Source organism: Mustela nivalis (assembly GCF_964662115.1).
Source record: "Mustela nivalis genome assembly, chromosome: 4".
NCBI classification, from domain to species: Eukaryota; Metazoa; Chordata; class Mammalia; order Carnivora; family Mustelidae; genus Mustela; species Mustela nivalis.
In genome coordinates, this window is record NC_139023.1 from 101,816,603 (window position 1) to 101,841,868 (window position 25,266).

The following is a 25,266-nucleotide window of genomic DNA, read 5'->3' on the forward strand; positions in this document are numbered from 1 at the left end:
GATATAGTGTCCTTCCTCATCTCTTATTATAGTCTTTGGCTTAAAATCTAATTGATCTGATATAAGGATTGCCACTCCTGCTTTCTTCTGATGTCCATTAGCATGGTAAATTCTTTTCCACCCCCTCACTTTAAATCTGGAGGTGTCTCGGGCTTAAAATGAGTTTCTTGGAGGCAACATATAGATGGGTTTTGTTTTTTTATCCATTCTGATAGCCTGTGTCTTTTGACGGGGGCATTTAGCTCATTCACATTCAGGGTAACTATTGAGAGATATGAATTTAGTGCCATTGTATTGCCTGTAAGGTGATTGTTACTGTATATGGTCTCTGTTCCTTCCTGTCTACCACTTGTAGTCTCTCTCTTTGCTTAGAGAACCCCTTTCAAGATTTCCTGTAGAGCTGGTTTGGTGTTTGCAAATTCTTTCAGTTTTTGTTTGTCCTGGAAGCTTTTAATCTCTCCTTCTATTTTCAATGATAGCCTAGCTGGATATAGTATTCTTGGCTGCATGTTTTTCTCGTTTAGTGCTCTGAAAATATCATGCCAGCTCTTTCTGGCCTGCCAGGTCTCTGTGGATAAGTCAGCTGCCAATCTAATATTTTTACCATTGTATGTTACAGACTTCTTTTCCTGGGCTGCTTTCAGGATTTTCTCTTTGTCACTGAGACTTGTAAATTTTACTATTAGGTGACGGGGTGTGGGCCTATTCTTATTGATTTTGAGGGGTGTTCTCTGAACCTCCTGAATTTTGATGCTCGTTCCCTTTGCCATATTAGGGAAATTCTCCCCAATAATTCTCTCCAGTATACCTTCTGCTCCCCTCTTGCTTTCTTCTTCTTCTGGAATCCCAATTATTCTAATGTTGTTTCGTCTTATGGTGTCACTTATCTCTCGAATTCTCCCCTCGTGGTCCAGTAGCTGTTTGTCCCCCTTTTGCTCAGCTTCTTTATTCTCTGTCATTTGGTCTTCTATATCACTAATTCTTTCTTCTGCCTCATTTATCCTAGCAGTGAGAGCCTCCATTTTTTATTGTACCTCATTAATAGCTTTTTTGATTTCAACGTGGTTAGATTTTAGTTCTTTTATTTCTCCAGAAAGGACTTTTATATCTCTCAAGAGGGTTTCTCTAATATCTTCCATGCCTTTTTCGAGCCCGGCTAGAACCTTGAGAATTGTCATTCTGAACTCTAGATCTGACATATTACCAATGTCTATATTGATTAGGTCCCTAGCCTTTGGTACTGCCTCTTGTTCTTTTTTGTGTGTTGAATTTTTCCGTCTTGTCATTTTGTCCAGATAAGAGTATATGAAGGGGCAAGTAAAATACTAAAAGGGTGGCAACAACCCCAGGAAAATATGCTTTAACCAAATTAGCTGAGATCCCAAATCGTGAGGGGGGAGAAAGGGGATAAAAAGAGGTTCAAAAAGGAAGAAAGAAAAAAAAAAGGAAAAAAAAAAAGAAAAGAAAAGAATTAAAAAAAGAAAACACCTAAGAAAAATATAAAAAAGAAAAAATATATATATTAGATAAACTAGTAAAAAATCGTTAAAAAAGAAAAAGGTAACAGTTAAAAAAAAATTTACCTGAAGGCGAGAAAAAACAAACAAAAAATGAAAAAGAAAAAAATTAAATTAACTGTAAGACTAAAAAAAATCACAGAGAAAAAGCCATGAGTTCCGTGCTTGGCTTTCTCCTCCTCTGGAATTCTGCTGCTCTCCTTGGTATTGAAACCGCACTCCTTGGTAGGTGAACTTGGTCTCGGCTGGATTTCTTGTTGATCTTCTGGGGGAGGGGCCTGTTGTAGTGATTCTCAAGTGTCTTTGCCCCAGGCGGAATTGCACCGCCCTTAGCAGGAGCCGGGGTTAGTAATCCGCTTGGGTTTGCTTTCGGGTGCTTTTGTTCCCTGAGCGCTTTCCGTAGAGTTCCAGAGGACGGGAATACAAATGGCTGCCTCCTGGTCTCCGGCCTGGAGGAGCCGAGAGCCCAGGGCCGCACTCCTCAGTGCACCCTCAGAGAACAGCGCCCAGTGACTCCCGTCTGCCTGACCTCCGGCCGCGCTCCGAGCTCACCGAGCCTGCTACCGGTTCAAGGTCACCCCGAGCTGCGAGCTTACTGTCGGCTCTGTCTCTGTATCCAGCTTTCCCGTCCAATACCCGCAAGCTCTGTGACACTCAGACACCCCCGATCCTTCTGTGACCCTGCGGGACCTGAGGCCACGCTGACCCCGTGTGGGCTTTACCCTGGGTAGCCTCTGGAGTGATATCCCTCAGCGGAACAGACTTTTAAAAGTCCTGATATTGTGTGCCATTGCTCAGCCGCTTGCCGGGAGCCGGCCCCCCCCCCCCCCCGGGTCTATCTTCCGTCGCTTTGGATTCACTTCTCCGCCGGTCCTACCTTTCAGAAAGTGGTTGTTTTTCTGTTTCCAGAATTGCTGTTCTTCTCTTCGATCTGCTGATGGATTTGCAGGTGTTTGCAATCTTTAGATAAGCTATCTAGCTGATCTCCGGCTCGCTGAAGTAGTCTCAGCCTGCTACTTCTCCGCCATCTTGACTCCTCCCTTTATGTTATATTCTTTTGGGTTTTTAGTTCTTCTCCAATTTCATTTTATGTCCCCCTTTGATTTTATCTTTTCTTTCAGTCCCACTTTTAAATTTGCAAATATGTGTTTTAGGTACTAGAAAGGGATATACAAGTATAATCCAACAAAAAAAGAAAATTTCTGCCAAATCAATTTTGCACTAATGAACTCATCCCCATTAAAAGGAAAGTGTGCTGATGGTCCACCCCACAGGGCAATCATGTGAGCTAATGCCCCACAACATGGCCACTTCAGTTGGGAGCAGGACGGGGCAGATAAGCTAATGAAGAACGGAACCTGCATCTCTCTCCTGTCTTTCCTCACTGGCAGTTTGCAGCCTCCAAAATCTGATGTGGTATCAGTGAATTTTATTGTATAAATTCGATCACAAAAATGCATGAACATGCACATTTACTCTTCGGAATAACCATGGAAACCAATACCTTTTCATAGAAACACTGAAAACGGTTGTTGTGTCTTACTTACCTGGATGTGTTGATGACAGAGTGTAATGTTCTTCATACAGTGCCTCACCGTCTTTTCTAAAGATCTGAACAGCTTTTCTTCTCTATTGAAGGTATTGTCTTTCACCTATAATGCAGATTAAATTATTTATTTTTATAAATCAAACAAATCTGGGTTTTTTTAAAGATTTTATTTATTTATTTGACAGAGAGAGAGATCACAAGTAGGCAGAGAAGCAGGCAGAGAGGTGGGGGGGAAGCAGGCTCCCCGCTGAGCAGAGAGCCCAATGCAGGGCTCCATCCCAGGACTTCTGGGATCATGACCTGAGCTGAAGGCAGAGGCTTTAACCCACTGAGCCACCCAGGTGCCCCACAAATCTGGTGTTTTAAAGAAATGTCACAAGCTGTATGAGCCCAGCACATGGTGAAGAGATTCCTTGCTGAGATGAAAACCTTCCAAGTCGTGCTGACTGCCTTGGCACAGTACGTGCTGTGTACAAGCGTGCCGCACAACTTCAGTTAGTGTAGAGAAGCCACCCGCTGCCGGTTAATCATGGAACTTCGTCTGTATGATGGTAGCTCGGGGAGGTAAAACTTTTCTCTGCAGTTTATAATGGCATATATGACATATGTACTCTGAAATTATGCCCCTTTTGTGGGTTCATAAAATAATTAGTATAATAAAAAATCAAAATTAAAGTAAGACAAATATTTCATCTTTTGACTGGAACTGTTTTGTGGTCATGACTCATCCTAATTAATTTCACAGTGGTTATTTAGAAAGGATTCTTAGCTTCTTGGCTAAAGAAATGCGGTAATTCTTTACCAACTCAAATTTGAAAAGTTGAATGTGATCTTGGCCAAAAGAGCCCTTCTGTGGGGAAAACGCAGCAGAGTTAAAATAATAGTCACATGTGTTCAGTTATTTTTAGATATTTTATTTTATTTTATTGATAAGACCATAAGTGTTATTATTATTAATGGTAAGAAGTATTTCTTGGCTATCCCAATATTGACAAAAGAACAGAACCAGCTTCATGCCGGCAAAATCTGTGTGAACATGCAAATGATTTGTGGTACATGGTGGGTACTCATCAATTTGGTACTGGGTAGTAACCATAGCTGTTCTCTGTTCATAGGTTTGATAATTTAAAATCATGGACCTTGGCGGGGTCCAGGGGAGACGGTTGACCTTAGAGCCGAGTGCACAGAAAATGGTGCTATTTTATCTTATTTTTAAACCCCTTAATATTGTCCATCTAAAAAGCTTTTGGTTAAATAGGTAGCATAGTCCCTTGTAATTCACACAACATTCAAGACTGTCTGCCTTAGGACCTCTCTCCTCTAATCTAGTTTGATGTATGGAACAATATGCTGGGGCAGATTATTTTAAATGCGCGTTTCAAGGACCCATCACCAGCTATTTTATTTTGTGTATCTTGGCAGGGATCCAGATGATTCTAAAATAAGACATTCAAGGATCACAGTATGAGAAATATTGTCCAGTTCTACGTTCCTACAGCAAAGCCCTTCTCATGCTGCTTTATTTTGCTGGAATACACTGCTGTCCCTTTCTCTACCTTGCAAAATTCTGTTTCATTTTTTAAAGGACTCAACTGTCACCCCTTCTGTGAAACCTCCGTTGAATCCCTCTTCTTTTCACTGTAGAAAATTAATTGCTCCCCCATGTGCTCTTCACAACACCAGTTAATTATTTAAGTGATTCTCTCCACTGATAAATGGCAAGCATTGGAGATTAAGTATTTTTTGTCTTAATAATAATAATAGCTAACATATATTAAGCACTAACTATATTCCAGGCACTGTGCTAAGACCTGCTTTCCATTTTCTCATTTTAATTCTTACAAAGCTCTATGGCATACGTGCCACAATGAATCCCATTTCAGAGATAAAGAAACGGAAGCTTGGGAGCTGTGGCAAAATAGTGAGTGTTCCCCTGACATCCTTTTACTGGCAGGATTTGCACCTCTAGTTTAAGTTGGACATGTGGATGCCCTGCTAGAAACTACCCTTTCCAGTCTCCCCTGCAGCTGGTTCTGCCCTCGTAACTGGTTTGGGTAAATAGATGTTAGCTAAGGTATGTATTTCACTTCTGAATTTTGGCCTTACAACCTTGCTTTTGGGAAAAGACTGAAGACACAGCAGTGACCCAACTTCAGCCAAGCAGATGGAGACAGCATGTTTGGGGGACAGCACAGCACAAAATTGGAGACAGCTGGGTTCCTAAAGAATTCTGAGCAGCAGATCCCATCTGGAGTCACATCTTAGGACTATTACAAGAAAGAGATATAAATGACTTCCCAGCTTACGCTACTTTGTTTTAGAATCTCCTTGTGAAAGGAGCTTGGCCTTTACCCTACATAATACAGGACATTAAAGAAATTTATCCACGTTAATACGTAGAACCAGGATTCAAACCCAAGGAGTCTGAATTCAGAATTTCTTTGTATACCCGATCTCTAACACAGTGTCTGGTATAGTGAGTTCAATACATGTGTGATGAATTGAATAGAATCTTCCTCTTGGGTAATAGTTTTATACCCTAACTCCACCAAATATTTCACTTGAGCTGCTGACAAGTGCAAAATTGACTGATTTGAGATTTATCTCTTCTGCAGTTCAGCCTATGCAGCTGATTTTCTGATTAACAGTGAAATGCTTCATTGCTGACAGGACATCTTCTCAAAAGATTAAGGGGAAAATCTAATTAATATCCCTTCAGGCCACTTTACCTACAACTCACTTTTAGTTCACAATTGGAAAGTATCAGAAGCTGATGATAAATATGTTAAAGAATGTAACAGCTTCTACAAAACCTGCTCAGAATTCAGACCTGCCTATTAGTTCCTCAATAGAATTGTCTTAAGTCAGAAGTAACAACCTAAAGAGTAGGGGAGAATTGTGTGCATGACATTTACACATACCTATGAAGGCTACAGTCTCTTCTACAAGTGAATTCCCAACCCCATTTTAGTACTGTTGCTTTTAGCTCAAATGACTTGATTTTCCTCTCCCTGATCTATGGCCATACAACCCTAATGTCCCAAAGTTCTCACATTATAGTTTAGCATTGGACCCAATGGATGCAATGGACCCAATGAGCCTCTAGAAGAACATAAAGGATGATACATACCACAGAATCCAAGAACGTCCATATTGGATATGGAGTAATAAAGTAGGTACAGCCACAGGAGAAAACAGAAACAAGGCTTGGAAGAAGTTGATTATAGTGACAAGTCCTAAAGAGGAGGTCACTGCATGCCATATAGGGCCACAGGGCAATCACCAGGTTTTGGTCAGGTGGCAGAAAGGAGCAGGGGGAAAGTCAAGGCCAGAGCCTCTATTGTGTTTTTTGTTGGCAACCCTATAGAAATACCTGGATCAGGATAAACAGTTTAGGATTGGCCAGTTTGAGTAATTCCCATGGGCTTTGGGCTTTTGTGGTGGTCTCCACTTGCCTGGTACCTGGCCCTAGGATGACTTAAGGCAGAGGAACCCCTTTTGGTGTGTGAGAGATAGATGAGAAAGTGTTTGGGGCTACAGACATAGGATTGCTTGGTTCTCCTATGAAAGAAACGATTGCAGCTGAGCTCTTTGGTTTCTCTAAGAATGGATTAGCCCTGGGAGGAGCATCTCTCAGTGCCAGCCACTTTTTCAAGATGTCAAAACAGCATAAAATACAGAAAGTAAAAGACCTGACTAATACACCATGCATAAAGGAGTTTATATCTAAGTGAGAAGTAAGAAGTCTGGATGTTAAAAGCTAGTAAACAGTAATAGACTGTTCAGCGATATGAAATGCTGCTGCTGCTGCTAATGGTGATGGTGATGAAGGTGATGACGATAGCCATGGGTACTGAGTGCTTACCCACCGTGTTAGGCACTTTCTACATATGCATCACCTCATTTCATCCTCACCAACCCTCCGCGTGGAAGGTCCTAGTATAACCTCGATGACTCCCTTGGATTTAAGCTATGTGCCCAAAGGCAAATATTAATTAAGTGGCAGAAGTGACATTCTAATCCAGATCTGGATGACTTCAAAGATTCTGTCCTTACGTTCTGCCTTGTGCTGACTCCGGCAAATGTCCACAGGGCCAAGAGTGGGAAACACTCCTTGTCAAGCATTCAGAAGAGGAAGAGGCCACTACTATTTTAGGGTTCGAAAGCTGCAAAGGCTCAATAGAAAAAAGGAAAAAGACCATGGTAGCTGAAGAGTGAAATTCAACCAGTGCTGAACAACCATACAGTTGCCTCTAGTTCAAATTAAAACCTTAGAGATGTTAACATAGTAAGGGATAAAATCAGGAAAATGAGAAGAAAAAGAAGTACTATATAGTATCTTAAGAACTATCCTGCTTGATTTCAATTAGAAGCCCTCTGAATTCCATCTTCAGACCATGAACTTTCTATCTTGTGATTCTCAAAGTGTATTCCTTTGGTCACTTACTCCAAGATCATTTAGCTTCAAAACACCTGGAGTTTTGTAAATCTACAGATTGCTAGCTTGCACCCTTGAACCAGGAGAAGCCCTGGGAATCTTTTGGCAAGCTCCTCAGGTAATTGTTCCACACATTAAAGTTTAAGAGCCTTCATTAATCCATCCATTATTTATTGGAGGTTGAGATGAAAGTGGTTCAAATCAGGCCAAACAGGTGATGCAGAACAATTATCCAGTAACATAATGTACATTGGCAGTGGGGAGAGAGGAAGATAATAATGGTAGGAAAAAAATCACACCAAGGTATGCACCTAATGACCCCCCTTTTTTTATAGATAAAATAAGTTAAGATGAACATGAAGGGAACCTGAAAGGAAAGTGAGGTTTTAAAAACAAAACAAAACAAAACAAAATAAACAGAGGTAAGATAGGGATGAAAGGAGGACATTGCCTTGGATGAGATTATGTGCTGGTTGACTGTGAGTCAGGACTTCTGGGGTGTCCCATGCTGACCCCTGTCCTCATGTCCTTTTCTCTCCTTTGCTTCCTGAGAGGAAGCACCACAGCTAAAATAGTGTCAAAACCACCCGCATTTGATTTCCCCCCCCAAAATGGAGAAAGGATCAACATCAGACAATGACCTTGATTCTCATTGTTCTAGAAACAGCTCTGATAACAACCAACAGAACCCTCACAAAACTATCAGCACTCGTATGTCCCAGGAGGACATAAATGGCTAAAGAAGAAAAATTACCTGTGGCTCTCCTCTGGTCAGAATCTTTAGGTGATTTGTCACTCGTTTTGATTTCTTGCTAATTGAATGAATGTTTAGTTTAGACAATTTATCTTTAAGCGATTCTTCCTCATCATTCCTCTTGTATTTTAGAACTGCAATGGAAGAATGCATCACATATTTGAACACATACAACATAGAAAGTTGCATCCAAAGAATTCAAGATCCATATTTAAGACAGAAATCTAGGTGATTTTTTGACCTTCTGATGCAGATACAATATGCTCTGGTCCCACTGCCCAGGCTTAAGTCCAGCTGCCCAACCCACTGACCAGAAACTCAGATGTCTAGGGCCTTGAGCGCCTCAAAGCTCAAGGGCCATTTACCTTCCACATTAAAGAAATCTCTGACACCGGAGAAAAACTTTCTCCCTTTTCGGATAGTACATTTGTTATCTTCAGTCTCTAGAATGAAGCATCAAGACCTCGCTAAGGAAACTGTACCCAGCATAAGGAGACTTGAGACTCTAGAGGGACTCTCCACTAGCTGAGACATTGGGGATAAGTTGAGTCTTCTCTAAGAGCTTTACTTTTTTATCTTTAAGATTGTTTTCGCCTCTCATATTGTTCAAAATGTTAAATATTTCTAACATTCAGTTTTGGTAAGGGTGCTGGGAGATGGGCAATCTTACACATTGTCGGTGAGGATTCAACCCACACAGCTTTTGTGGAGAACAATTGGTCAGAATCTTCTAAATGTATCTTCTGTGACCAGGAAGTCTGTGCAGAGAATATGCTTTCCATAATTAAGCACACAAAGTTTTGTTTGCTACAGTTTTTTTTTTTTTTTCCAATAGCACAATACTGGGAACAATCAGAAAGTTTATCCATAGAGGAAGAGTTAACTAAAGTAGAACACACTCAGAAATAGAATAGCAGGGAACCATGAAAAAGAAGGCCAATATTAACTGGAAGAATGTTCATGACGTGTCATTGAGTTTAAAAAACAGGCCCAGCACACTGCAGTGCCATAAATGTTCAAGAAAGATGGAAAGAAGTAGAAGAGAAAGAAGAAAGAAAATAGGAAAAAAAAAAGACATAGAAAGTCTGAAGAAAACTTAGGACATGTCAGCTGTGCAAACAGTGATCATGGGAATGGAAAAATCTTTCCACTTTAAAACACTGTGAACGAGTATGAGCAGACAGAAAAGTAAAAAGAACAATATAACAATTTTCTTTCAGCTTTGACATATCTTAACATTTCATCTTGCTTATCTTCATAAAAATGATCAGCTGAAGTTTCTCTGATCTTCATCTTTGATCCCTTAAAGGGAATTATGATCCTAAAGAATGGGGTTGACTGTACTTATATCTATTTTTATACATGGATTTGTATAATACATAGTATCATTTTGAATATTTTTGGTGTTTATAAAAATGGCACCATATTGCACAGATATATTTTTCTGTCACTTGTAATTTACTTTTTAGAAAACTCAACATTGTGTTTTTCAGATTTATTCAATTGACGCATGCATTTTAATTTTTATGTTCTCATGGTATCATAGTGTCCAATACATGGTTTGTCCATTATCTGGATAAATATGTAAGCTATTCTCCTCTTGATTTTATGAACAATACTAGTTACTAGTATACCTATCTGTGAGCATAGGGAAAAGGGTTTCTCAAATATCCAGATATTGATTTTCTGAATCTCAGGTGTGTGCATCTTTAACTTTACTAGATATTGTCAAGTTATTCTCTATAGTGGTGATTCCCACTACATTGTTGCCTGCAGCACTTAACATTATCCCTTAAAAATCTTTTTGCCAATCTGATAATGGGAATGGTATGTCATTGTGATTTTTAATTTGCATTTCTCTCATTACAAATGAAGCTTAACCTTTTTTTTTTTGTATTAGAATGGTTTTATTATTGATTTAATAACAGTAATTATATATTCTAGATAGTAATCCTTTGCCTATGGACTATCTTTTAATTTATTATGGTGTCTCTTCCTCTACAACTTTTTTATTCTAGACCCTTCTTTATAATTTTAATTTATTAACACAAATACAGATTTTTTTCAATTAAAAATTTAGAAAACAAAAACAACAAAAATAAATGAAACTGTTGGAGCAGTTAGCTGCAATGTCCTACCATTGTTTTAATGTTAGAAGTACAAAGCCAAGTACTTATGGACACAGATCACACTGACAGAGGACCCACACAGTCTATCCCAATGCGTTACTACATTGCAGATGATAGAAACCGTGCAATTGTGCCTCCTGTTTTGAAATCTCTATTTCCTTCCAGACATGAATTTTACATCTCAGCTAACAAATGCCTCACAATAATTCTATAATTTGAGAAAGAAATACACTTGCTCCCTTCAATGGAGCAATTATGGCTACAAAATCTCTATTCTTTATGTGTTAGAACCAGATGAGCTGTATTAGCTGGGCCTGTTTCACCATCGATGTGGCTGGAGCTTCTCACTACTCCAGCTTTCTGGCCGTGCCATGTCTCCTTCTTCCCACACATATCACCAGTGACAGGAAGACTACATGCTATGATATCATCAGCCCACAGTATGTCACCAGGCAAGCAGTCATCAATGGAGGTTGAGTAAAGGGCAGCTTGATTTTTTTAAAAATTGTCTTTTTTTTTTGTGCCTCATGACCTCGAGTCCAGCTGGCCAGGCAAAACTACACTCTGCCCCTTAGCCTCTAAGTCTAGATATCGAATGATCATGGTCACAGCAACTGCTATAAGTACTTAGATATTCTGATTCTCAGAAGTATAGGCAGAACACTCCAATCACAGAAAACACTCAATTCATTATGTTTCTACTTACCTAAATCTTTCCGTCTTTTAAGTTCATTGATGTTCACATTAACGTCTTTCACTGCAGTGAAGGCATCTCCCAGTGCCCTGAAGTCTGGGTGGGAGGGAGGGGTGGAGCCTCGAAGTTCACACAGCAAGAGGGGGTATTTCATTACACGCTGGATTGGTTTGATCATCAAAGAGCCCATGTCCAGTAAGTTTGGTTTGCCTCTACAATAGAGATAAATAATATCAGTTTCCCAGACATTTGTTTTATCATTTTTGTGATTTTTATGAGTAATCCTGAAACTGTTTTTACCCTTTATTTTTCCTCTATTTGGCTGTATACAATTTCTAAGAATAGAGCAAGAGCAATGAATGACAGAGAGAAGCCAGGCTAAAAGACCCTACTACTAAGCAAAAACCTACAAGAAAGCAAATGAGCATTATCTGTTCACCAAGAAGGACTCAAAGCAGGATTTCCATCCATGTTCCTTTTATACTTTTTAAAATAACAAGATTGATAATAATAGTGGGAAATAACTTCAGAATGCATTTTTCCATGACAACCAGAAAAAATGCATTTTCCTAACGGTATTTTTCTGATTATTACTGAAGAAAAGAAACTCATTATTTAAAAAGTATATGCAAGTATACTTGCAAGTATAGTCAAAAGAAAGCATTGTTTCCTCTCTTCTACCAAATTGAATAGTTGAATTCATGATGTTTCAGAGGTTCTACCACAGTCTCCAAAAGAGATTTATAATAACTGCAACAATGTAAATTCTGTAAATTAATTATTAATACCGCCACTATCACTAATCATTGCTATCACACGACTTTCCACGATTTTCCATGTGGAATTCTTCTTAGCCAATAGATCTTCAAATGGCCACATAAAAGTGAGCATTCATGCCTGGCTCTTCCTTTAGGAGCTTCTGAGATGAGCATAGAGTTATCCCAACTAGCCAAGCAGTTCATAGGAAGTGAAAAACCTAGAAGACATTGTCCAACCCACTGTTCAATCATTTTTTAATGAGAAGTCAGTGGTTTTTAAAAGCCTTTTTATGCAAAGAGTCAAATAAAGAGACACAATAAATGGACATGGGTAGAAATTGTGCTTTGAATCTCTTCTGGTGGACAGATACACTCAGTTGTTCTCCTTTAGGTCTTTTGTTTGTTTGGTTTTGGGGTTTTGTTTTTATTTTGTTTTTGTTTCTGTTTTAGTAGATAAGAATGTAGATGGTTTTCAAATCATAGTAGGTGAATTTTTTTATTCTTCAATTATTATTTCTAAATATTAATATAGAAGGACAACTTACCACATCATTGGAATGGTGAAATGGATCTACAAATCTTTGGACAAGACCAAAGATAAAAGTTTACCATCAGAAAAGGTCTGAAAACACCTCAGAGACCATCTTATTGAACTCTTCATTTGATAAATGAAAAACTAACAAACTTTGATGATCATGTGTATGTGCACACATACGTTACACACACACACACACACCCACAAGCCAGCCACCCTCTATTATATCTATTTTAATTTTTAATTTTATGGTAGCACTTTTCAACTCTATGGAATCATTTTGTTTCCCTATTTACCAGTTTATGCTCAATTTGTCTGTCATCACTATGTGTCTGGCATGACATATAGTATTTTCTCAATGAATATTTGGAGATTGAAATGATAGATTTTGGATTTTCTGTAATGTGCTTTTATCTTACATTGAAGTTTTTTCAAAAACATTGCACAATGATCCTGAATAATAGAGGAGTTTTATCACATGCTGAGAAAATAATGACAGTATAATAAAAGATGGAAACAAACAAAAGTCAACATTTTTTTAAGGAAAATCAAAGTAAATATTAAAGATCTGCAAGAGAATAAAGAGCTGTTTAAATATGATTTATCTTGTACTTTCTACCCATTTACACAAATCTCTTAAGGATGGGAGGAAGGGCTATCAGGAGACAGGACGGCAAGGAGGGAATGAAGATAGGGAGAGAGAGATGTTTTGGTTTCCAGGTGTACTGAGTGAAGCGGATGGGAAAAAATGTAAATCTATTATGAATGCTAAAAAAAGTAACACAATATATTTTCTAACTGATGCTGTATCAAAAGCAGAACACTTGAATATGAAATATAGCATTTTCTTACATATCTCAAGCAGAGAGTCTTTAGCAATACAACAGTATAGACAGTTAAGTGGAAATAATTCCCCTAAATAAAAACAAGTCTGGAATATAGAAGGTATTAACTTGACCAGAAGAAATCATATTATCTGTATGATTATAATCAGAATTTCTTCTACATGCTTCCTTTGACTATCATCAAATATTAGTTTATTTAATCTAAAAATTACTGAAAATGCCATCAATTATAAATATAATCAAACAGCTCAAAGAAAACTCAATTTTAATAAGATAGTTTATTAGCATGGTCTATTGTTATATGCATATTTCAAATTTTTAATTACAAAAAATATCCCCAGATGTATTAAAGGACATGCTTGTGTCTCCGAGCTGCCTCTTTTCTTCCTTATCAAGATCTTTCAAAAAACCAGCCTCAACCCTTTAGTTGTGTCCACATCTCATCATTAATTCTTTTTCCATTACTCTTTTACATCAAACTTCTAGTCTCTCCCTTTTCTCTTTCAAATGTTAATAATAACAATTACAAATGAAACTGTTTAAAAGTGTCAGAAATGCAAATATTTTAAAAGGCTTTCTCAAAAATGAGAAATCTCCCAGACACTTTTGTCTTCAGACATGTACTTTGGACAGCCCAAGTGATGAGCAATGATATTCTGATATCTGCATCACACAGACAAGCAATATGGTAGAAGAGATAGAGGATGTCTTTTGAGATAATGACACTCCAGGCATTCACCCCATCTAATCCCTTCCAGTAAGATTAAGTTCTGATAACTGCGAGAGGCAAATGAGTCCTATGGGTGTTTTAACCCAGTCTAGCCAAGCACCCATTATCATATGTATCCGCAAAAGAAAGTAACCATTTCCCATATACACCAGGCTAAAAACTAAGGTAGTCATTAATTTGTAATTCTGTTTCATCTTCCTCTGTCTTATCATGAATACTTTGACAAGTATTTAGTACCGTAAGTAGCTGCACTAATCTCATTGTGAATTACTAGGACTTTACAAAGTCAAGTAAACACAGCTGGCTTTGTTTTAACAGCAGCCAGTTTTGCTATAGCGAGCTTCCCATCCAATACAAGAGAACAGTCTCACACTGAAAATAAAAATGACATTTAAACAATGTAAAAGCTGCGGTGGAGGACAAAGAATCAGATATACAACATTGAGGTCCATCAATATATCTTAATTAGAGGGAGAAAACAGAGGAAGGAAAAATAATCATTTAACTATTGATCAGATTACTTTGAATTTCCTCTTTTTTATGACAACAAGTATCCTAATTTAATATTAATTTTACAGTAGCCACAAACCATGTATACTGTTATTGAGTTTATTTTCAATTCACTCTCCTTTAAAAACACCTTAAGTCAATTTTATTTTATTTTATTTATTTGTTTTTTTAAAGATTTTATTTATTTATTTGACAGAGAGAAATCACAAATAGACGGAGAGGCAGGCAGAGAGAGAGAGAGAGGGAAGCAGGCTCCTGCTGAGCAGAGAGCCTGATGCGGGACCCGATCCCAGGACCCTGAGATCATGACCTGAGCCGAAGGCAGCGGCTTAACCCACTGAGTCACCCAGGTGCCCCACCTTAAGTCAATTTTAGAAAAAACAGTATTTTCTTATACACACAAATAAACAAATAGGATTTGACACAAATAAAAAATTGTGAAAATAAATACAGAGCCATTTACAAATTTTAGGAGATGTAAAGAACATGAATGAATAGTAATTGATTTATTACTGGAGAGATTTGAACCAGAGAGAACCAGTAATATGGAGAGGCAATAATTTAATCATTCCCCAAAGATTCATTAATTAGACCCTAAGAACCTGTGGAAGTAGAGAGAGAGGGAGGTGGGGATTAGAATAAGAAGAACTGGTTGGAAACCTGTTTAAGAAATGGCCTAATTTCTAGGATGCTCTACAAATAAGGAGATCATTTGGAGAACTAAGAAAGAGCTCTTGGAAGTTGAAAGAATAATAGGAGAAATATGGGGCACCTGGGTGGCTCAGTGGGTTAAAGCTCTGCTTTCGGCTCAGGTCATGATCCCAGGGTCCTGGGATCGAGCCCCACAGTGAGCTCTCTGCTCAGCAGGGAGCCTGCTTCCTCCTCTCTCTCTCTCTCTCTCTCTGCCTGCCTCTCTGCCTACTTGTGATCTCTGTCGAATAAATAAATAAAAATCTTAAAAAAAAATTTTAAAAAAAAGAATAATAGGAGAAATAAAATCTCACAAGTTTTGGAGAAAATATTCAGGAACTTTCCAGAAAGAAGACCAAAAATACAAAGGGATATAAGATGGAAGGAAAATGTGAAAAAATTAGATTGGTCTGAAAGATCCAATACTGAAATAAGTAGAGTCCCATAAAATGGGAACAGACCACATATAGGGAGGAAATCATCAGAAAAATAACTCAGGAGAAGGACACGAGTTAGCATGTTGAAAAAACTCACTGAGTACTTAGCACAATGGAATTGGATTCACACCTGGGAATTCAGGGAACGTCCGACTACGGGAGACAAAGAGAAGACCCTATAATCCTTTAGAGAAACACGTGAACAAATGGGCACAAACACATGGTGAAGAATGAGAACAAGCTTCAGCTTTCTTGTAGCAACACTGAAAGCTAGAACATGAGGAAAAATTGCCTTTAAATTCTGAAGATGAGAGATTTTTAATTTAGAATTCTATACTTGGTCAAACTATAAATCACCCTGAAGGTAAACTAAAGAATTTTTGGATATAAAATTTCTTAAAACTTTACTTCCTGTCCATTCCCAGTGAACACAGGAAAGTACCGAAGGATGTACTAAAAACAGGAAAGAGGTAAAAAGATGCTCCAGGGTGACAAAATCTCCTTAAAGATAGCTGTGCCCAGTTACCCAGTCCAAACTCAACAGGTCAGAAAGGTTCTGGGAAAGACAATTTTAGGGAGAAGAAATTGAAAGCATCCATAATGCATCTAGCTCTCTCAAGAGATGATGGTCCTGAGTGTGGTATTAATGAGTAGAACAAAGAAAACTGGGAAAATGAAAATAAATTAAACAAACAGTAAATAAATAGATAAAATAGGTCACTCCCATAAAAACAATTAATCAGTTTATTCCAAGGTTTAGCTCTGAAAAGAAATTTACTCAGATATACTAAATAGAAGAAATCAAACACTGACTATTGCTCCAATCCAAATGTCACCACGTGGGTAAACTGAAGAGATGGAGAGCGTGTGTGTGTGTGTGTGTGTGTGTGTGTGTGTGTGTGTGTAGTGGGGATGGCATAGGGAGAGAGATAAATTCTTGTTTTCCATAGGGGAAGTCAAAATATAATACCTAAGAAGGGAAAGCCAAATATGTTTTTAGGGTCATGAAGATAAGTACCAAAATATTAACAAAAAGGTGTGAAAATGCTTATGTCCTTTAGAAGTAGGTAAGAGAAGAGGGGACTGCTATTTTTCTTAATCCTGTGGAACTTTTTTTTTTTTTTAATTTTGTTCTTTGAGAGAGAGAACAAATGGGGCAGGGAGCAGCAGAGCGAGAGGGAGAAGCAGAGTCTCCACTGAGCAGGGAGCTCAAAGCAAGGCTGGACCCCAGGACGCTGAGCCAACTGAATCACACAGGTGCCCCACGATTTGGCTTTTTAAACCATGGCACATATAATTTTATAAAAACACAAAGATTTTTAAGGAGGAAACATGCAAAAATATTCAAGAAAATTCTGAACAGGAAGAATATTGAGCTGAGATTACATTTGAACCTTGAACATGGATTTGAACTGCACGGCTACTCATACACGGATGTTTTTTCAATAAATATGGCACAGGACTGAGTATATTTGCTCTTCCTTATGATTTTGGGGTTTTTTGTTTGTTTATAAAGATTTATTTACTTATTTTAGAGAGACAGAGAGTGAGCGAGCATGTGCTCTGCAGGGAAGGACAGAGGGAGAAAGAATCCTCAAGCAGACTCCACACTGAGCTTAGAGCTTCACAAGGGGCTAGATCCCAAGACCCTGAAACCATGACCTGAGCCAGAATCAAGAGTCGGCCTCTTAGCCACCCAAGCTTCCCCCACTTATGATTTTCTTAGTAACACTTTCTTTTCTTTAACTTAATTTATTGTAAGAACACAGTATGGAATACATATAACTTACAATCTGTGTGTTAATTTATTAGGTCCTCAGTAAGGCTTCTGGTCAACAGCAGGATATTAGTAAAGTTTTGAGGGAGTCAAAAGTTATACATGCCTTTTCAATTGCATGGGGGTCAGCACCCCAACCTCCTGTTGTTTTTAGGGTCAACTGTAGGTATATCTTATATTAAAATATAAAGCTGCAGAAATGAAAGCAGTTTTGTGTGGGTATATAAATGGACAGAAGAGTAGCACAAAATAGAAAATCAAGAAATAAATACAAGTATGTATAAAAATTAAGTAAATATCACATTCCTACTCTGTAAAAAATGAATTGTTCAATATCAGGTGCTGAGATATTATCTAGTCATAAAGAAGAAAATAACAAAAATAAATTCTTTACATCAAAATAATTTCTGTATAGATCAAAGATCTAATTGTTAAAAATGAAACTATACAAGTTGAAGGAAACAGGAATTACACTTTAAAACAATCCTTGAATTTTTAAGCAGGACACAATATCTAAAAGCCATAGTAGGAAAAAGTGATAAATGTATTTCGAAATTCAAGCTCTGTAAGAGGTGCCTGGGTGGTTCAGTCGGTTAAGTGTCTGCCTCCCGCTCAGGTCACAGGCTGGGTGTGCAGGGATCGAGGCCCGCATTGGGCTCCTTGCTCAGTGGGAAGCCTGCTTCTCCCTCTTCTCCTCCCCCCCCACTCAGGTATGTGTCCTCTGCCTTTCTCAAATAAATAAAAAATAAAATCTTAAAAAAATTTTAGCTCTCTGATACTATACAGATAAAAACAAAAGCAGCCATAAACTATGTTAAAAGTCAAATGACAAGCTGGAAGCATATAAGACAGAAAAAGTGTTAATATACTTGCTAATTAAAGAGGCACTATCAATCAATTAGAAAAAGATGAACATCTCAATGAAAGTAATCAATAAAAAAGGCAGTCCATTAGAGGGAAATGCAAATGGTTAACCATACATGAAAAATGCTCAAGATTATTATTAATGAAAGTTAACACAATACAATAAAATTTTAAGCCTTCTGCGTTGCCACAGGTAGTAAAGATACACATATTAATTGTTTCTAGGGCTGGCAAATAGGAGATAAATGGAAAAATCATATACAGGCAGTGGGACTAAAAATTAGCTTAACTTTGCTTAAACTTTCTGGCAGTATCAAAAGCCCTTTGATCTAGCAATTCCACTTTTAGAAACTCATTCTAAGAAAATCAAGTTATTGTACAAAGATCATTTATAAGAATAAACACATAACATCAATCTTTACAGGCCAGAAAGACATCATTCAAGTATCTATAATGGTTGGGTAAACCAAATTATGATATATACATCAGATAAAATATTATGCAGTCATAAAGCAATGTGGATTTGTTTACTGACATAGAAATGTGTCCATGATATACTGATGAATGAGGTAGTAACTTGACATACAGGAAATATATAGCAGTCCTATGTTAGTCAATACGCACGTGTGTGCGCCTATGTGTGCGTGTGTGTGTAGAAAAAAATTGCAGTGAAATGAGGGATTCATGAAATGTTAAAATAGTTAACTCTGGAATGTGACTACTGATTGTCTTCACGGTCTTCATTTTGATTTTCTATATTTCACAGTGTTTCTTTAATAATTTAAAAATTATAAAGCTTAAGAAGGCAGAAATAATATTTTGGGATCAGTAGAAATCCTGACTCCAAAGGTGGAAGTATCTGGTCAAGACAGAGAATACATATAAAAAAGTGTAAAAGCATAAAGATGAAACACAGCATCTCTGTAGAGAGTTAAATTTAGAATAGTTGAGTTTTTCTTGCTTTAGAACATGGGACTTGTATCAAATGCTTTTCCGGGGACTTTCTGGTGCAGGATTCTATGATTCTTGTCCCTTCAGTACTGTCTTTGATGTTTACATAAGATTATAATTCAAAATAAACATTTTAGAAATTCGAAACATCGTTGTCTTTTTCTGTATTTTTTAAAAAATGTAGATTGTAAAAATAATAATAATAATAATAATAATAATAATAATAATAGTAATAAAAAGGAACCCACACCCAATTTTCCATTCCCATAAGTAAAGAATTTTTTTTTCCGAGGCATTTAAAACGCCACATTTGGGTGCCTGGGTGGCTCAGTGGTTAAGCCGCTGCCTTCGGCTCAGGTCATGATCTCAGGGTCCTGGGATCGAGTCCCGCATCGGGCTCTCTGCTCAGCAGGGAGCCTGCTTCCTCCTCTCTCTCTGCCTGCCTCTCTGCCTACTTGTGGTTTCTCTCTGTCAAATAAATAAATAAAATCTTTAAAAAAAAAATAAAATAAAACGCCACATTTCCTAAATGCACTTCCGGCCACACTATTCCTGGCTTTAGCTGCTAAGGAGCCAAACAATTACAAATCACTTGACACTGCGTTTTACCCTTTCATGTAGCAGCATGTGCGCCTCGTGACCAGAGCGAGAGAAGCTGGAAGGAAAATAACGCACGGCGAGTGTGGCTTTGATGTGCATCCAGCCCCACGCTGTGATCGTTCGGCCTCTTTTCCCGGTCTTGATGTATAGAAATAGACTAGAGGGGGCATCCAAAGCCTGCTAACTTCCACGCAGCGGGACTGTCCTAAAGCTAGTGCCATTTTTTAAGCAAGTATCTCGATACAATGTACTGTTTGTTGTAGGAGCTGTGTATGCTAACTGTATTAAAAGAATCTCTCACTCTGCTCTGAATCTCTCTCTCGCTCTGGTCTTTTGGTTATAAAGACTTAAGCTTTAGGAAAAGAAACCCGAGCAGAATTTGTAGCATAAGAAGTTCTTTGGTAATTCACATAGTTCTTCTGTGTGAATCTTCCGTCCTCGGCACAATGCCATGGGCACAGGCTTTTTAATGAGACAGCCCTCTCCCCACCCCATCCAACCCTACCAGCTATCACAGAAGAGAAACCAGGAAGACCCCAGCGTGTGAAAGGACAAAGGCCCTCTTCCATTATGCAGGTTTTCAGATTCCGTGGTCTCAGAATCTGGAACTCATTAAACAAAACAATTTACATCTGTTCACACTATAGGAGATTATATGTATATATATATATACATTATGTATATTATATATAATGTATATATATATACATTATATATAATTATATATATAATTGTTTTGTTTAATTAAAATATATTAATTATATATATATATATATATATATTTTTTTTTTTTTTTCTTTTGAAAGAAAAGACTATAAAGTGAAAGAACTGGGTGCCTTTTTGGTGCCTGTGCCTTGCTGGTATGTCAAAAACTAACTTCTCTAGCCCCTGTCTGATGGATGCCTGGTTCTGCACCTCACTTCTGGAATTCTGTCTTTCCTCATGGTTGCTATGCAACAAAGCATGAATGACAGGTCTTTACAGCTTAAGTTAATATACTTTTATTTTGTAGGTTTTTTATTTCCTCATGTACAGTTTTGGGAGTTTAGAATACAGAAGCACGCACACACATAAAGACATGTAAACAAGCAAACACACAGGCTAGGAACTCCGGCTGATTATTGTTTAGATTACTGCTGACCGTGCTAAGCCAAATATGTGGATTTTTTCAAGTCCTGGTAAATTTGAGTTTATATTTAAGCTAATTCCATCTTTTATTAGACAAGACACGCTTTCCCTTCTATAAAAACAGATGTCTTCCAGAGTGTATGTCTATGTGTGCTATTTTAATAATTTCTATATTGTCTTAGCAACAAGTTATTTTGTTTTAATATTTTAAACATATTATATATGAATGTTTGATTTTTTCTTTTTGAATCATGAGTCCAAATTAGAAGAAACTCAATATTTGTCATAATGCATGAAGAATCTTTTCTTTTGTACATTAATCTACAGAAATTTCAAAAACATTGTGGTAATTATCTGAGTTTTTTTTTTTTAAGTCTAATGTCATTCTTAAGAAGGTGTGTTTTTGGACACATTACGATTGCTTAGCATATGTATGTTGAGCAGTTCCTAAAGAGTTCCTGGCATCAGCAAACTTGTGATTTAAATAAATTGTAACCCAGGATTTTTGTAAAACATTTTGTAAAATACATGAGATAATTTAATATGTACAATCACCTCAGACAAATTGGAAATAATGTATTAAAAGCAATAAACATAATTGTAAAAAACAAAAGTTCTAAATTTTGAAAATACTCAACAGGTTTTTCCCCCATGACCTTTTTAAAAAAAGTTTTTATTTAAATTCAATTTAATTAATATATGGTGTATTACTAATTTCCGAGGTAGAACTCAGTGATTCGTCAGTTGCTTTTAACAGCCAGTGTTCATTAATTCAAGTGACGTCCTTAATGCCCTTCACCCAGTTACCCATCCCCCATCCTCTCATTATGGTTACACTTGATTTCTATTATTAAAACAAAAATACTTACTCTTGCATGTATATGTTCCTGAAAGAAAGGAGGAGAGAAGCAAATTAATGTAAATCTGCATATTTGAAGTAATACGCAAACATTATAAAATCTTCAAATTTTTACTACATAAAATAAAATTATAAGTTATTTTCCATGAGTGTTTAATAGAATTGGTTTCATTATTTTATAATCATATCTCTAAAACTTTATCAGTAGCATGTTTACACCATCTTTGTTTCACACTCAATATAGGATTAGAAACTATGGATTCAGTTTACAGAACTATTGATTTTGATTATGTGAAAATGGATTTAAACACCAGTTTTTATCCATGATTTACTTCATGAAAAAGAGAATCTGTTAAATATAGTACAAGACTGGGGGAGGAGCAAGATGGCAGAGGTGTAGAAGACCTAAATATCATAGGGTCCCAGGAGTTCAGCTAGATAGTTATCAAACCATTCTGAACAAACTCAACAGCAGATTGAAGAGAAAAAGAGCAGCAATTCTAGGAAAAGAAAAGTGACCACTTTCTGGAAGGTATGAAGTGTGGAGAAGTATATCCCAGGTGACATACAGGAAGATAGACCATGGGGGGAGGGACTGGCTCCTGGCAAGTAGTTGAGCAGCTGGGCACAAAACTGGAACTTTTAAAAGTCTTCTCCACTGAGGGACATCACTCCAGAGGCTAAGTGGGGTGGGGGGGTGAAGCCCTCATGGGGACAGTGTGGTCTCAGGACCCATAGGTCACAGAAAGACCAGGGGTGCCTGAGTGTGACTGAGTTCTCTGGTACTGGAGCAGGGAAGCCAGCTGCAAAGAGGGAGCTGAGGAGGGGCTCTCAGCTCAGGGTGACCTTAAACCATGATCTGAGGCACAGCAGGGCCACTGCTCTTCAAGCAGGGTCCCCATAAATGGCAGATATGGGGAGACCCCCTCCTTCCTCCACCAGGAGGAATGGTGGTATAGGAGCGCATTGCAGGAATTTGTTGGGTTTGGAGACTGCAAATGGGTTTGTGTGCCAGAGATAGAAATGCTCAGTCATAAGCCAGGTGAGCACAGAGTATGGCTGGTGACCAGGGAAATGGGAGGGATTGACTGCTTTCCTCTGAGGGCACACTGAGGACTGGATACCTGTTCTCTCATATCCTCCAGGGCCAGAGACTGGAAAGCTGCAGTTTTCATTCCCATCCTCCACACCTGCAGGGAAAGCATTCAGGGAACAAAAGCTCCCGAGAGCAAACTGGAGCAGATTACTTAGCCTGACCCCTAGCAAGAGCAGTGCAATTCCGCTTCAGGCAAAGACATCGTGAATCACTGCAATGGGCCCCTCCCCCAGAAGAGCAACAAGAACATTCAGCCAAGACCAAGTTCACTAATGAGAACTGCAAAACTTCAGAACTACGGGAATATGGCACATAGAATTCATGACGTTTTTCCCAGGACTCTTTAGTCTTTCAAAGTTATTTAAATTTTATTTTTTTCTTATTTTATTTTTTAAATTTCTCTTCTTTCCTATTAATGTTTTTAAACTATTTTATCTCATCAATAGCTTTTTTAAAGTCTTTTAAAAGTTTCATTGTTATATTCATATTCTATCCCTTCATTGTATTTAACCTTATTTTTTGCATACATAGGGTAGTTTTTTTTTCTTTAAATTTTTGGGATACAGTTTCTTCTAACAGATCAAAATATATTCTAAATCTAGCACAGGCTTTGTTCTAGTCTCCAACCTGATCACATTCCTTCCTCTTTCTTTTTTTCAACTTATTTATTCCTTTTTAGAATCTTTTAATTTTCATCTTTACAGTCATATTCTAACCCTCCACTGTGTTTGCTCTTATTTTTGTATATACACAAGTTTTTCTTTCTTTTAAATTTTGGTAGACAGTTTCTTCTAACAGACCAAATATACCAAAATCAAGTGTATAAATAAATTTTAGATCCAAAGACACCTCCAGAGTTAAAGTGAGGGGGTAGAAAACAATTTACCATGCTAATGGACATCACAAGAAAGCTGGGGTGGCAATCCTTATATCAGATAAGTTAGATTTAAAGCCAAAGACTATAATAAGAGATGAGGAAGGATACTATATCATACTTAAAGGGTGTGTCCAAAAAGAAGATATAACTATTTTAAATATCTATGCCCCTAACATGGGAGCAGCCAATTATATGAACCAATTAATAACAAAATCAAAGAAACACTTCAACAATAATACAATAATAGGAGGGACCTTTAACACCCCCTTCACTGAAATGGACAGATCACCCAAGCAAAAGATTAACAAGGAAATAAAGGCCTTAAATGATGCACTGGACCAGATGGACATCACAGGTATATTCAGAACATTCCATCCCAAAGCAACAGAATGCACATGGAACATTCTCCAAAATAGATCACATCCTGGATCACAGATCAGGTCTCGACCTGTATCAAAAGATTGGGATAATTCCCTGTATATTTTCAGACCACAATGTTTTGAAACTATAAATCAACCTCAGGAGGAAAGTTGGAAAGAACTTAAAAACATGGAGGCTAAGGAACATCCTAGTAAAAAAGGAATGGGCCAACCAGGAAATTAAAGAAGAATTGAAAATATTCCTGGAAACAAATGAAAATGTAAACACAACTGTTCAAAATCTGTGGGACACAGCAAAGACAGTCCTGAGAGGAAAGTATATAGCCATACAAGCCTTCCTCAAGAAACAAGAAAGGTCTCAAGTACACAACCTAACCCTACATCCAAAGGATGTGGAGAAAGAACAGCAAAGAAGCCTAAACCCAGCAAGAGAAAAAGAAAAAAGATCAGAGCAGAAATCAATGAAACAGAAACCAAAGGAAGAGTAGAACAGATCAACAAATCTAGGAGCTGGTTCCTTGAAAGAATTAATAAGATTGATAAATCCCTGGCCAGACTTATCAAAAAGAAAAGAGAAAGGACCCAAATTAATTAAATCATAAATGAAAGAGGAGAGATCATAACCAACACCAAAGAAATACATACAGTTACAAGAACATATTATGAGCAACTATACACCAGCAAATTTGACAATCTGGAAGAAATGGATGCATTCCTAGACACATATAAACTACCAAAACTGAACCAGGAAGAAATAGAAAACCTGAACAGATCCATAACCAGTAAGGAGATTGAAGCAGTCATCAAAAATTTCCCAACAAACAAGAGCCCAGGGCCAGATGACTTCCCAGGGGAATTCTACCAAACATTTAAAGAAGAATTAATACCTATTCTCCTGAAACTGTTTCAAAAATTAGAAATGGAAGGAAAACTTCCAAACTCATTTTATGAAGCCAGCATTACCTTGATCCTAAAACAGACAAAGACCCCATCAAAAAGGAGAATTACAGACCAATACCCTTGATGAACATGGATACAAAAATTCTCACCAAAATACTAGCCGATAGGATCCAACAGTATATTAGAAGGCTTATTCACCACAACCAAGTGGGATTTATTCCTGGGCTACAAGGTTGATTCAACATCCG

The 25,266-nt window shown here is 37.6% G+C and overlaps 1 protein-coding gene across 4 annotated transcripts in view; it reads right to left on the reverse strand.

The window, feature by feature from the left end:
• The window catches only part of ARHGEF38 (Rho guanine nucleotide exchange factor 38), a 151,314-nt gene that overhangs the window by 28,373 nt on the left and 97,675 nt on the right, over positions 1-25,266 (reverse strand). For 3 of the 4 annotated variants that reach the window (XR_014311302.1, XM_082729173.1, XM_082729172.1), the window contains exons 5-8: positions 21,776-21,793; positions 11,094-11,293; positions 8,259-8,392; positions 3,065-3,169 (exon numbers count right to left, since the gene is read on the reverse strand). Coding sequence is in view for 3 of the 4 variants with exons in the window: in XM_082729173.1 (XP_082585299.1) it covers positions 3,065-3,169; positions 8,259-8,392; positions 11,094-11,293; positions 21,776-21,793 (457 nt within the window). In the remaining variant the exon portion in view is untranslated. The remainder of the gene's footprint in view (positions 1-3,064; positions 3,170-8,258; positions 8,393-11,093; positions 11,294-21,775; positions 21,794-25,266) is intronic. The other variant, XM_082729171.1, reaches the window with a different exon arrangement.